General features: G+C 58.9%; 2 protein-coding genes across 4 annotated transcripts in view; one reads left to right on the top strand and one right to left on the bottom strand.

Annotated features, from left to right (window-relative positions):
- The window catches only part of SLC5A10 (solute carrier family 5 member 10), a 55,001-nt gene that overhangs the window by 22,680 nt on the left and 19,972 nt on the right, over window positions 1-12,349 (top strand). The window lies entirely within an intron of this gene.
- The window catches only part of FAM83G (family with sequence similarity 83 member G), a 29,131-nt gene that overhangs the window by 11,795 nt on the left and 4,987 nt on the right, over window positions 1-12,349 (bottom strand). Inside the window, exon 3 of the mRNA XM_027517181.1 lies at window positions 3,834-4,001. Within this exon, the coding sequence (XP_027372982.1) occupies window positions 3,834-4,001 (168 nt within the window). The remainder of the gene's footprint in view (window positions 1-3,833; window positions 4,002-12,349) is intronic.

The raw sequence follows: 12,349 nt of genomic DNA, 5'->3' as shown, positions 1-12,349 counted from the left end.
GATGGGTGACAGCAAGTTCAGGCCAGGTTGGGGACAGACAGCTGTGTCCCAGGTGCCTTCTTCTAAAGGGTCTGTTTTATGGGGCAGGGGGAACCAACACTCCCCCTGGCGTCCCCCAGGAATAGTGAAGCTGGGATGGGATGCACCCTTGGGGGCAGGGGACAGAGCAGGGGTGGGGCGCTCCTGGCTCCTCCCTGGGGCCAAGCCGATTGGCTTCGTGACATTCTGGGCCAGGCAGTTCTCTGTTGGGGGCTGTCCTGCGATTGCTGAGCAGCATCCTTGTCCGCCACCTGCAAGATGCAGGTACCGCAGTGCCCTCCGGGTCACGGCCAGCAAAAAGTGCCCTGAGTCCCCTGCAGAGCCAGGCCAGGGTCCGAGAAAGCAGGTCAGGAGAAGGGGAGGCCCAAGTACCAGAAGGGGGCGGGGACCAGCCTGTCCAGGAGGAGCTGGAATCCGTACATCCTCAGCTGGCACTTTCCCATGGCCGCCCTGCGTGGGGTTCTTTTGTTCCTCAGAAATGGGTCTAGCCTTCGCCCGGGTGGCTGCTGGTTTTTCCAGTTCAGCTGCACAAAGCCAGCTAGCTTTTCCAAGCAGCCAGGCATCTCACAGCTCTGGTGCCATCCTAAGTGGTGACCTCGAGGCCTGGCTCCCTGGCCTGGGCACCCCTCAGCACCCAGAGTCACCCCAGATGTGCCCAGTCCTGGGCATGGGGTCAGAGGCTGGGGTCGTCTTCTCGAGGTCTGTTCCCATGTGTAGTGTGGGCACTTGTGCCCACGTCCCCTGGGCCTGGGGGAGTCAGGGCCCAGCTGAGCAGGCGGGCGGGGGTCTGGGGACAGCTGGGAGCCTCAGGCGGGGGAGGGGCTGGCGCCAACCCTCCCACCTCCTGAGAGTGGGCTGAGTCCAAGCAATACTGCAGCTGTTTTCAGACGGTGTTGTGTCAGCTCAGGGGTTCGGCTGGGGGGCTGCCCTGAGAGCTAGACGTGAGGGGTCACCAGCCAGACCACAGCTCAGAGGGGCGCGGGGAGCATCGTGGCACTCACACCAGAGCTGGGGCCACGGCTGCCCCAACTGCAGACAGGAAGGAAAGGAGTTCAGGACCCAGTACCCTGCCCTCACAGGCCTACCTAACTCTTCATGGAAGCCCTGCCAAATAAGTGACAATATTCCTAATTTTCAGGCAAAAAGGCTGAGGCCAGAGACCTTAGTGTCTCTGCCCAAGGTTACAGTGCTAGAGGGCAGAGCTGTGGCCCAGGCCTGGCCCCTGGCGTTGCCCTCAGACTGGCGCCCAGCACCGCCATGGTCGTGAGTATGACCCTAGCAGGGACAACCTGCACCCTGGGTCCCATGACCTGAGGGCAGGTCACTGCAGAGCTGGGCAGGGGCGGCAGGCCCAAGGGCGGGCCCCGGGATTACCGGCAAAGGAAGTGCTCCTGGGACAGGTCTGGGCCCAGCCAGCCTCCGGGCAGGGAGGCAGGCTCTCGACAAGGTGACACTTGGCCAGGGCTGGGCCAACAGGAGCCTCTGGCTCCCTGCCCGGGCTGGGAGGGGGTGGACTCAGAGGCGAGAACAAGGCGGCCAGGGTCACACATTCCTTCCAGTGAAAATACCTGGTCGACCCACAGTGTCTAGCTCCAGAGTGTGTCATCCTGTGGACCCGCCATCTTCTGCAGAGCAGGGAAGGGTGAGCGGGGCAGGCTGGGCCACGCTCTGGGCTGGGGCCTCGTTCCCAGCCTCCTGCCCTCAGCTCAGGGCCCGGGGTTTGTAACTCCTGTTGCTGCTGCAGCCATGTGCTTACCCGTCGCTCAGAGCAACTTCAGAGCCATCATTCATCTGCTTTCACCCTCAAACCACCCAACGAGGTATCCTGGTGGCCACGGAGCCCTGGAGGCTCAGGAAGGTGGGCCTCGCACCAGAAGGGGGGCAGCCGCATGGCCAATACCAGGGTGACCGCCTGCCAGGTTCAGCCTCAGTCCAGGACACTGGGCACCAAGGGTGTATGGCCCTGTCTGCGCCGACCTCCCATCACTGACTTTTAAGTTCAGCTCCAACTTGGTAGAACGCCTCTGGGCAAGTCACAGGTTCCCTCTGGCCTCAGTTTCCCTGAGCGTCCTGGGAAGCCTGGTCTGGATGGCCTGCCCCACTTGCCCACTTCTGGGAGCTCCGGGCACTTCCAGGAACCTGCATCAGGGTTTCCCTGCTGGAAGAGCAGGGGCACTGGAGCCTCTGCACAGACTAGCCTCCTCCCTGTTTCTTCATCTGTACGTGGAGTGGGGGACTCAGAAGGTAGACAGCTGTGATGTATTCAGGGTCCCTGCCAGGCACGGGGCAGGGGTGCAGCAGGAGGGGGCCGGTTGGCCTCTGAGCACAGGAGTGGGCTGGACGAGAGCCCTGAGGCTCTGTGATCTCCTGCCCACAGGACAAGGCCCCTGCGGTCACCTTTCAGAAGCTACCTCCTCCACACCCTGGACCTCCCAGCCTGAGCTGTCCACCCCGGGAATTGGCACTCAGTACTAATTACACGGCAGGCACCACAGCGGGCCAGCCCACCAGCGAGACCACATAAAAATGTCCCAACAGCCAGAGACTCGCACTGCCGGGAGAGCTCACACCCACTTGAAAGGACTCAGCTGGGACGGGGGTCACTGGACAAAGCCAACTAATTATGGGCGCTGGAACCCAGCCCCTCGTTAAGAGGGCTGGCATTGCCCAAGGCATTCTGACCCATTGGAAGCTATGCTCAGCCAGAGGGCTCGTGCTGGCCCTGCGCCTATGCCTTGCTCACTGGCAGGGGTGACACCTGGCAGTGCCCACATCCCCAGTTGGTAACGTGGAACAGCCACCCCTCCTGCCGGCTGCCAAGAGGGGGGCCTAGTAACCATATCAAGGGCCCAGGACAAGAGCTGTGACAGGATCCGCTGTCGTTGGTCTATACCCTGGGGAGTAAGCTGCACACAGGTGCCAAGCAATGGCTCCCTCCACCCCCAAAGTGTTCTTCGCTAAGTGATGTCTGACTCTTGTGACCCCATTGAATATAATCTGTCAGGCTCCTCTGTCCATGAGATTCTCCAGGGAAAAATACTGGAGTGGGTTGCCATTCCCTTCTCCAGGGGATCTTCCTGACCCAGGGATTGAACCTGGGTGTCCCACATTGCAGGCAAATTCTTTACCGTCTGAATCACCAGGAAGGCCTCAAGTAAGGCACCAGATGCCAGGGTGTCTGAGCAGAAGAGCCTAGCCACACGGGCCATTGACCGCTGCACTGGACCACTGAGCCCAGAGAGGGGAGGTCACGTGCTCCAGGCCACACACAGCAAAGCAGTGCTGGGAACCCAGGCCCAACCTGAGAATTCCGTCTCCATCTCCGGTGTCACTCCCTGGAAGGCCCTTTCTATTCCACTGGCTCCTCAAGTCTGTTTCAACTCTGCAGCCTCCAAGGGAGCCCTCCCTGACCTCAACCCAAGGAAGCTTCCTCTGTTGGGTCCTAAAGACTATGGGTGGATGTGATGTGGAGACAGACTTGGGCTTAGGACTTCCTGAGTTGAAGTTCTCCAGCTGGCGTGTGAGCTGCCAGAGCCAAGGGGTGAGCACCCTGTCACTGGAGGTGAGCAAGCAGAGACAGACAACCACTGTGGCATGGGCTGCTTTGAGACACTGGTGAAGGAGCACCTCACATGGGCTTTGACAGGTAGTGTCCTGTCCCCAGGGCACCGAAGCAGAGGCCACGTGACCACTTGGTGGGCAGCCCTAGACACCGAACTCTACATGCTCAGCCCCAACCCACATGGCAGGTACTCCAAGAATTTGTCAATGAACTGAAAGACTGGCCAGTTCACCTTTAGGTGCCCCAGATGCATGCGGGCCCGCTCACACATGTGCAGGAAGTACTTGACATTGCTCTCGTCCACAATGATGTACACGGCCACCTTCCTTTTGAAGCCAGCATCCAACAGGTCCTTGAAGATGTCCACGTCGGTGAACATGTCCATGACCACAGCAATCACCTGCAAAGAGGAACGGAGACCGTCAGGGCACGCAGCCAGGAGGACAGGTGCCTCCATGCCCACCACCCTCTCCCACACCTGCCCACTCTGGCTCTGCTCCCTGCGGCCTTGGCTCTCCTGGCCCTGAGGCTGCAGGCATAGGACCGACACTCAGGGTGCAAGATGCCCAGTGGGTGGCACAGGCTGGACTCTCTCTCTGGACAGCAGGGGATGGAGGCAGGCCCAGTCCACAGGCCTGCCTTTTCCAGAACACAAGACCACAGAAAACCAAGCCCAGTGACTGGGAGGTGAGGAATGTGGAGGGAAGGGGAAGGTGCTGAGGAGCCCAGAGGAGCTGACTCAAGGCCCCGCAGTGGGAAGGGGGCAAGTTCTGGGGTTCAAGCCCTGGCCGCCCCCACAAAACTGGGTGGCCCTCCCTGCTCCTGGGGCTCAGAGCCCGGTCCTGTTTCCCCTCCTGGGCTGCTTTCCCAAGGCGGGCAGGCCACGCCACGCCTTCCACCCGCCACCTCAGGAAGCTGAGATGAGCCAGACGTGTCAGCACCAGGGAGGAAGGCGGGGGCTGCGGCCGCCCACCGGTCATTGGTCCCTGGACAGGCTCCCTCGCCGCCACCTCTCCAGTCTGGTTTGGACGGAGTCCAGAGTGCATGTGCTCTTCCTGTCCTCTGACCACATCTGTGCCACAGCAGCAGACCTCAGCCTCGGGACTGGCTCTGGGTGGAACCGAGAGGTCAGAGTGCGCCCAGCCCAGTCCAGCTGAGACACGCCCAGGCCTGGCATTCAGGGGCCCTGGTAGTGCAGGGCCAGGGAGTAGGGTGGTCAGCAGGTGCCAGGCCTGGCAGGGCTCAGTGGTCAGCAGGCTTTGGCACTCAGTCTCTCTCCTTTGCCCTCCCTGCCCCACTGGGCAGCAAGGGGAACACAGCAGACCAGGGTCCAGTGCTGCTGAGCCCTCTCACTCACTAAGGCCAGTGCCATGGCTCCATCCTGGGTCTGAGAGCCCCCTGGAAGAGTCTTCCATCGAAAGGCGGGCAGGGTTGTGCACTGGGCCGCACAGTGAGCTGGGCACAGACAGGCTCAAAGCAACCAGGCCCAGGGGAGCCAGAGTTCCCCCACCCCTGCCAGGAGGCCACCTGGCAGGTGGCCCAGGGCCTGCCCGCACACTCCTATGAGCTCACGCGGCCCCTGCAGGCCCAGCAGGGCTCCTCCTGGGCCCCAGGCCCCTGCTGACGCTGGTCACACGTCTGTACCAGAGCCAGTACTGCTGGGGGCCCCTCCCTGCCCTGCCCTCTCTGAACAGACACGCAGCCTCCTCACATGGCCCCAGCCAGGGCTCCTGGGGAACCACAACTCACTGTCTGAGTCCCTCAGGGGTGTTTCAGGCAAGCCCGGGGAGCAGAAATAGTCTGTACAGGGCTGGGGGGCCACGGGGCAGTGGCAGCACCAGCTGAGGGACATGATCTCTGACCCCAAATAGGCTGGGGTCTTGAGAGGAAATGAGCGCCCCATCCCTGGATGTATGCAAAGGCCGAGACTGCTTGAGGGGGTGGACAAGAGGACAGATGGGATGCGGCATCAGAGCTGGTGGGCTCAGCACACCCTTGGGCTCCACCAAGGAACCCAGGGACCCAGAGTGGGGTAGGGGTGGCAGCAGGGACCCTCTTGCCTGGACATCCTCCCCACCCCCCGCCCCATGGTGACTCCAGCCCTTCTGCAGGCATGGCCTCACATGCCGGCCTGGGGAGGGCTCCGCTAACACACTGCTCCTGGAGCAGGCCTAGGTCCAGGCTCCGCCAACAATGCCAGAAGGGGATGTGCCCTGGGCCCGGGCTGGGGGACATGCCATGACCCAGCAGGACCCACCCCACATGTGCCTTCTCCGCGACACCCGGGCAGGTGGGTGCCCGGTCTAGGCCGCCAGCTGTTGGGCTGGGTCTGCTGGGGCCTGCCCCTCTCTCCCCAGTAGAGCCCCACGGGGTCCCAGGCATTGGGCTCAGTGCCAGGGGTCAAAGAAGGGCTTGTACAGGTGCCAGCGGAGCTGGAGAGGGGTCTTGGTGCTCGGGAGGGTGGGGTCTGAGGCTTGTCCATGGGGCCCACCACCTTTCTTAGAGGCCTGGAGACCTGAGTGCTCGTCTCTAGGGTCAGAGACTGCAGATGAGAACCCGGGGCCCTGTGCCCCACCCAAAGCAACTTCTGCCTGACAATCGCTACCTCGTCCAGTCCTCAGACATGCTGTGAGGTGCGGATCATTGCCCCCATTCTACAGACGAGGACACTGAGGTACAGGGCCACTCGTTCACTTGCCTAACGACCTGCTCAGGTGGCGTGGCAGGAAGAGAGATGGAGCTCTGGACCCCAGCCTGCCGTCCGGGATGGGTGAGCTGCAGCCTCTCTGGGTCTCAGTTTCTTCATCTGTGAAATGGGGATGATGATGCCCAAGGCTGTGCCTGCTGAGCAACCCCAAGTTCCTATGCTTGGTCTGGGTGCCCCACACAGCCCATCCAGGCAGGCCGCAGCCTCTCACTGTGTCCACGGGTTCTGAGAGGCAGCTCTGACCACTGCTGCCCCACCTCCCTCTGCGCCACCAGCTTGGGGCTCCTATCTCACAAGCTGACTCTCAGCCTGAGGCTTCTGGCACCCCCGCTGCTGCTCATGAGACCCCACCCCCGTGACCACAGAACCCCTCCTGGGGCAGAGGTGCACTGTGGGCAGGGGAGGGTGGGGGAGAAGGGGCAGTGGTGAGGCGACCCGGGGTCTCCCTGCCGCTGGAAGACCATGGCCCAGCCTCTGAGCATCTCTCCCCAGAGGCCCAGAAGCCACAGGGGCTCTGACTCCACCAACCTCTCCCTTCACACCCCAGACCTCGCCTCAGCTGAGCCCACCGTCCTCCTGACCAGGCACCTTCCCCTCCTCCTCCACGCTGGTAACATCTTCCCGTCCTTCAAACCCTGACTCAAAGGCTGCCGTGAGCAGGCCCCACATCTGTTTCTGGAGAAGCCATAGCAACCCACTGAGTGGCATGCCGTCTCTCTAAGGCCTGACCCTGAGACCCAGGACTGCATGGGCAGTTTCCCTCTGCACTGGTCCTGCCTGCCCCCACTCCAAGACCACGGAGATGCCTGCAGAAGCTTAAGGGGCCAGCAGGGGTCTCTCCCCTCAAAGTGCTCCCCAGAGGAAGGGGAGACAGTCACACCCACCTGCCCTGGAGCCCAGAGGTCACCAGAGACACGACGCACGGCAGGCAAGTCCCCAGCATTCACTGGGCACTTTCACCACCTGGAAAAGCAAGAGGTGGGTCTGGATCTCTGGGTCTGTCACTAAGGCTCAGGTGGACACAGGACGGTAGCAGCGTGGGCTCTAGACTGTCCTCCCAGAAAGCTGTGTGACCTCAGGAAGGGCCTTAGTTTCCTTGTGGGGTGATGGCAGCACCCACCTGCATGGCTATTGGCAGGTGAAGTGAACCAATGCAGGCACAGTGCCATTCAGGGTCCAGAAGCTGTGCTCAGCGGACGGAACCAACCCCAGCCCTCTGGACCCACAGCACCCTCAGGTGGACAGGCTGGAGATCACTGCCCACCATTTCTGCTTCCTTTTCTGCCAACCGGAGGGCAACCCATAGGAACACCAGGGGCTTGCTGCAGACTGTCCTAAGAGTGGGTACAGTGCCTTCAAGACCTGGGATTCCGCTTCCAGCCACAAGGGAATATCAGAGCCTGCACTTACCCACCTGCCTTAGCAATAAACACCAGGCAGAAAAGTCTGTGAAGCCGTGGCCAACAGGCAGCACAGCAAGTGCAGGGACCCGGGGCAGAAGGGAGACAAATGAGGCAGTCAGCTGCAGGACTGCCTCAGTCACCTCCAGGACACAGCAGAGTCCCGGGGCTCCCGGAGTTGAGGAGATGAAGTTTGCTCAGAGCCTGGAAACCAGGATTTTCAGGACAGAGGAGAGGAGAGGGCTGCACAGAGAAAATGCCACAGAGTTGCCTCTTGAGGATTCAACTGGAGACTGAGAGGCACTCTCTCGGTGGTGGAGGAAACCACCAAGACTGGAACAGAACTGCTGGAAAGAAGCGGCTGGAACAACGGCTGGTAATCACACAGGACCAGGAGTCATTTACGTTCCCCCAACAGAGTGCAGGCTCTAAGCACCTGCAAGAGGGTCCCCAGAAGGATACCACCTACATGATGGGCAAACATGCCCTGGACCCGAGGCCATGAGGTTTTTCTATAAAGGCCAGGTAGCAAATGTCTTAGGCTTTGCAAGCCATGTGTCTCTGACACCCCCTTCAACTCCAAAAACAGACACAGACAACTCATAAACAAATGTATACATCTCCATTCCATTATTTACAAAATCAGGCTGTAGGCCAGATTTGGTCCATTGTTAGCCAACTTCTATAGTAGACTAAATCTGCTTTGGTCCTACCTAATAAAGCTTAACAGCAAGCCTCAAAGTGTTACATTGTTTCCAAGAACTGTATCCCCAAACAAAGCTCCAAAATGTTTAAAGGAAAAAAAAACAAAAAACAACTCCCACAACATAAAATTTTCAAGTCTAGTATCCAATCAAAAATTACCAGGCATTCAAAGAAACAGGAAAACAATGAGCCTCAAGAGGAAAAAAAAAAAATCGATCAAAGTGAACCCAGAACGAATACAAATGGCAGACAAAGAAGTGTGAACAGTTATAACTTCATCCTATATGCTCAAAAAGTTACTTAGAGACGTAGAAGATTTTTTTAAACAAATACCAAATTGAAACACAAGAGGTGAGTTTCAGCATTTACGATGAAAAATACAGTGGATGGGACTAATAGAAGATTAGATACTATAGAAGAAAAGATTAGTGAGCCTGAACATCTATCAGTAGAAATTATCCAAAATGACACACACAGAAAAGACAAAAAAAAAAGCAAGACAGAATAACCAAGGCCAGAGTGTCAGTGAACTTGGATCAACTCCAAAGGTCTAGAGTACGTGTAACTGGAGTTTCAGCAGGTGCTGAGGCAGAGGATGGGGGAGGGAGGATAGAAAAACATTTGAAATAAAAGGCCATAACATTCCTACATTTGATGGAAACCACTGGGCTTCCCTGGTGGCTCAGACAGTAAAGAATCTACCTGCAATGTAGGGACCTGGGTTCGATCCCTGGGTCAGGAAGATCCCCCGGAGAAAGGAATGGCTACCTACTCTAGCTATTCTTGCCTGGAGAATTCCATGGACAGAGGAGCCTGGTGGGCTACAGTCCATGGGGTCGCAAAGAGTCAGACACCACTGATCAACTACCACTTCCACTAGACTTTTCATTTATCCCCAAGTCCAGAAGTTTGATGAATTCCAAGCAGAGGACACATGAAGGAAACACACCACGACACATCATAATCACATCACTTAAAATCAGTGAAAAAGAGAAAACCTTAAAAGCAACCAGAAGGGAAAAGACCATCAGCCAGTGAGGAACCACGCAGACGTCTCAGAATCAACGCAAACCAGAGGACATGGGAGCAAGTGAATGGAGAAACCATTAATCTGGAATTCCCTACCCAGTGAAAACAGCTCTCAAACCAAAGATGAAATACGGACTTTTTCAGGGAAACAAGTGCTGAATTTACTCTGGTCAACCTGCACTGTGGCTGTCACCAGCCCTACACAGGTGGAGGGGCTGAAGCCTGGCGGGGGGAAGCTGAGGCTGCCCTCGCTCACTAGGGTGTGGAACACCTGCCCCCAGCCCCGCCCCCACCAGCAGGGCTGGGCAGACCCGGCCGCTGTGCCTCAGTTTCCCACGATGCAACATGGTGCCTCTCCCCTCCCCACCCTGATGCTGAAAGGACCTGCAAGGCCTGGGGAAGAGGCCTCCTGGGAGCCCCAGCCTCCCCGGCAAACGGGGAGGAAGTCTGTATACAGGGTGACAATGCCAGCTCAAGCCAGGGCTAGCTTGCTGACACTTGTACCGCTGTCTCTTCCTGGTGGGGGGCGTGGTGGGGGATGCTGTCACCATCTCAGAGTTACACAGTTGGCTGGTGACAGAAGCCTCCTGCTCCTGGCTCCTCTCCCAGAAGGGATCCTGCATCCATTCTAGCTGTGACTCCACCCGCCGCCTCCCAGAGCCCACCCTGGGTCCTAGAACAAAGCCCTGGCAATCAGCACTGCCCAGAGAGTCACTGCCTGGGCCGCCCAGCTCTGCTACACTTTACAGTGTGTTGGGGGGCTGGGGGGTCGGGGAGGGGAGGCTATGGCACAGCGCTTCCCTCCTCAGTCATGGGGGAGTAGACTGGAAGACCTGCGGTCCCTCCCCTCTGACAGTCATCAGCTCTGGCACCTTCTTTCTGCACCATTAAGACAGAAGCCTCATTAAGGCCAATTAAACGAGATTCAGGCCACCCAAGCGCCAAATGGCTGCAATGGGCCAGGGTCAGGAAGTACATGCAGGTCCCACCCAGCCCAGTGGCGTGGGCCCTGCCCTGAGTCTGATAGATATCGGCCACAGCTCAGGAATGCTACAGAGACCAGAGGCCGCAGAGCGTGGGGTCAGGTGACCAGGGCTGTGCCCGGTGGACGAGACAAGAGGACAAGCCTCTCCCTCTTCCTGCCGCCCCCAGGGGCCTCCAGCTTCCAGGTGCAGGATCCAGACCCAGGCCCGCACAAGCCAAGAGTTTTCAAACTGGAAAATCTCAAGTTCATCAATCTGAAACATTTAAGAGCTCAGCTTCTCCAGGATCTACGAGCAACAGACATGGTGGGGTCATGGAGCATCCTAACGCCCCAGCTTAGGGGGCCTGGAAAGGACTTGCCCAGAGTCACAGAACCAGCCCCACAGGGCAAGGCTCCTGAGCCACTGGAGGCCCATGTCCTCTCTGCTGTGTTCCATCAACCCCTGCTTGAACTCCTCCAGGATGGGGGCTGGGGGGCTCACAACTTCTCAAGCCAGACCACCCTCAGGGATAGGCCATCAGGATGACAGGGCTGAGGGAAGAGACCTGGCATTTACTGAATCCGTGCCAGACACCATGCTTTTCCCGTGCAAATCTCACAGCCCCTTTGGGGCAGGTGCTGGCATCAGATGGTGCTGAGCAGGAAGGGACGGATGATCAGACAGGTGGAGCGGTTACCTCGGGCAGCATGGCCCGACAGCAGAGCTGGGCTCAAGCACGGGTCCCCCAAAACCAAAGACTGTCTTCCCACCGCCCCACGTGGCGTTTAATCTGGGGGATCACTCAGACCTCACAAAGGAGGCTGGTGCAGCCCGCCAGCCAGGGCCTGCCAGGATGAAGGAGGTGTGGCCCCAGTAGGGGGCAGTCCAGCTCCCCGCACTGAGCATTCTCATGTATATGACTGCCTTATTAAGACCAGTGCCCAATCCCCATCTTACAAACAAAGAACCTAAGGCCCGAGGTCATTCAGCAAGGGGGCCTCTGAGAGGCCTGGCCTGGCCCACCTCTGAGGGCCCAGGGGAAGGACCCTTGGCTGCAGGGCGAGCCTGCTGGACCCCCCAAGACCAGAAGCTCAGTGCAAGCCTGCCACTCAAAGCCCTGGTATGTTGGACTTCCCTGGTGGTTCAGTGGCTAAGATCTGGCCTTCCCAGTGCAGGGTGCCTGGGCTCAATCCCTGGTCAGGGAACTGGATCCCCACATGCCACATGCCCCAACTAAGAGTTCACATGCCACAACTAGAAAAAACAAAGACCCTGGTGGAGCTTCAGCAGGCCCTGGCCCCTCTGAACCTCAGCTGTCATCACCTGTGACCTGGGAGTGATGACAGGCCCTGGCTCCCAGGGTCGTGGAGGGAGGGCAGGGTCGGCTGGTGTGGGGCAACCTGCCCGGGCGCTCTGGAGCCTGGCGTGCACCCAGCCCAGAAGTGCCAGCCCTCCTTCTTGGCAGAGTTGCTCCTCACTCTCCTCAACCTCAATTAAGACACAAATGCTGCTGGGTAGGAACCTTTGGAGAAGATAGGAGCCAGCACCTGGGACTATATTATCAGATGGTTCCCCACCTGGGGCTCTGGGCTGGAAAGTGCTCCCCAGACCCACTGTGTGAGGCTGGCTGGTGCTGCCCCTGGAAGCAGCCAACTGGGCCACCCCAAGGCCTCTCACGGTGTCAGGGCTGTGAGGGTACCGCCTTGTTTGGGGACAGTGAGAGTCCCTGGTCCTCAGGGGCCTTGGCTCCCTGTAACTTTGTGCTCACCAGGCCTTGGGGCAGTCAGAGTTCTGCTCCTGCGGGAACCCAGAGTCTAGGAGCCTCATGAAAATACTTTTACTGCCCTGATTCAAGCTGAGGGCCCACAGTGAGGCTCCACGGCTCTCATGAGGGGCAGGGCTCAGAAAGAACAGCCGAGACACTGCTCCTCCAGGGAAAGGG

Source organism: Bos indicus x Bos taurus, chromosome 19, assembly GCF_003369695.1.
Source record: "Bos indicus x Bos taurus breed Angus x Brahman F1 hybrid chromosome 19, Bos_hybrid_MaternalHap_v2.0, whole genome shotgun sequence".
NCBI lineage: Eukaryota > Metazoa > Chordata > Mammalia > Artiodactyla > Bovidae > Bos > Bos indicus x Bos taurus.
Note: the sequence above shows the minus strand (reverse complement) of the source record. Positions and strands in the feature narration are given on the sequence as shown.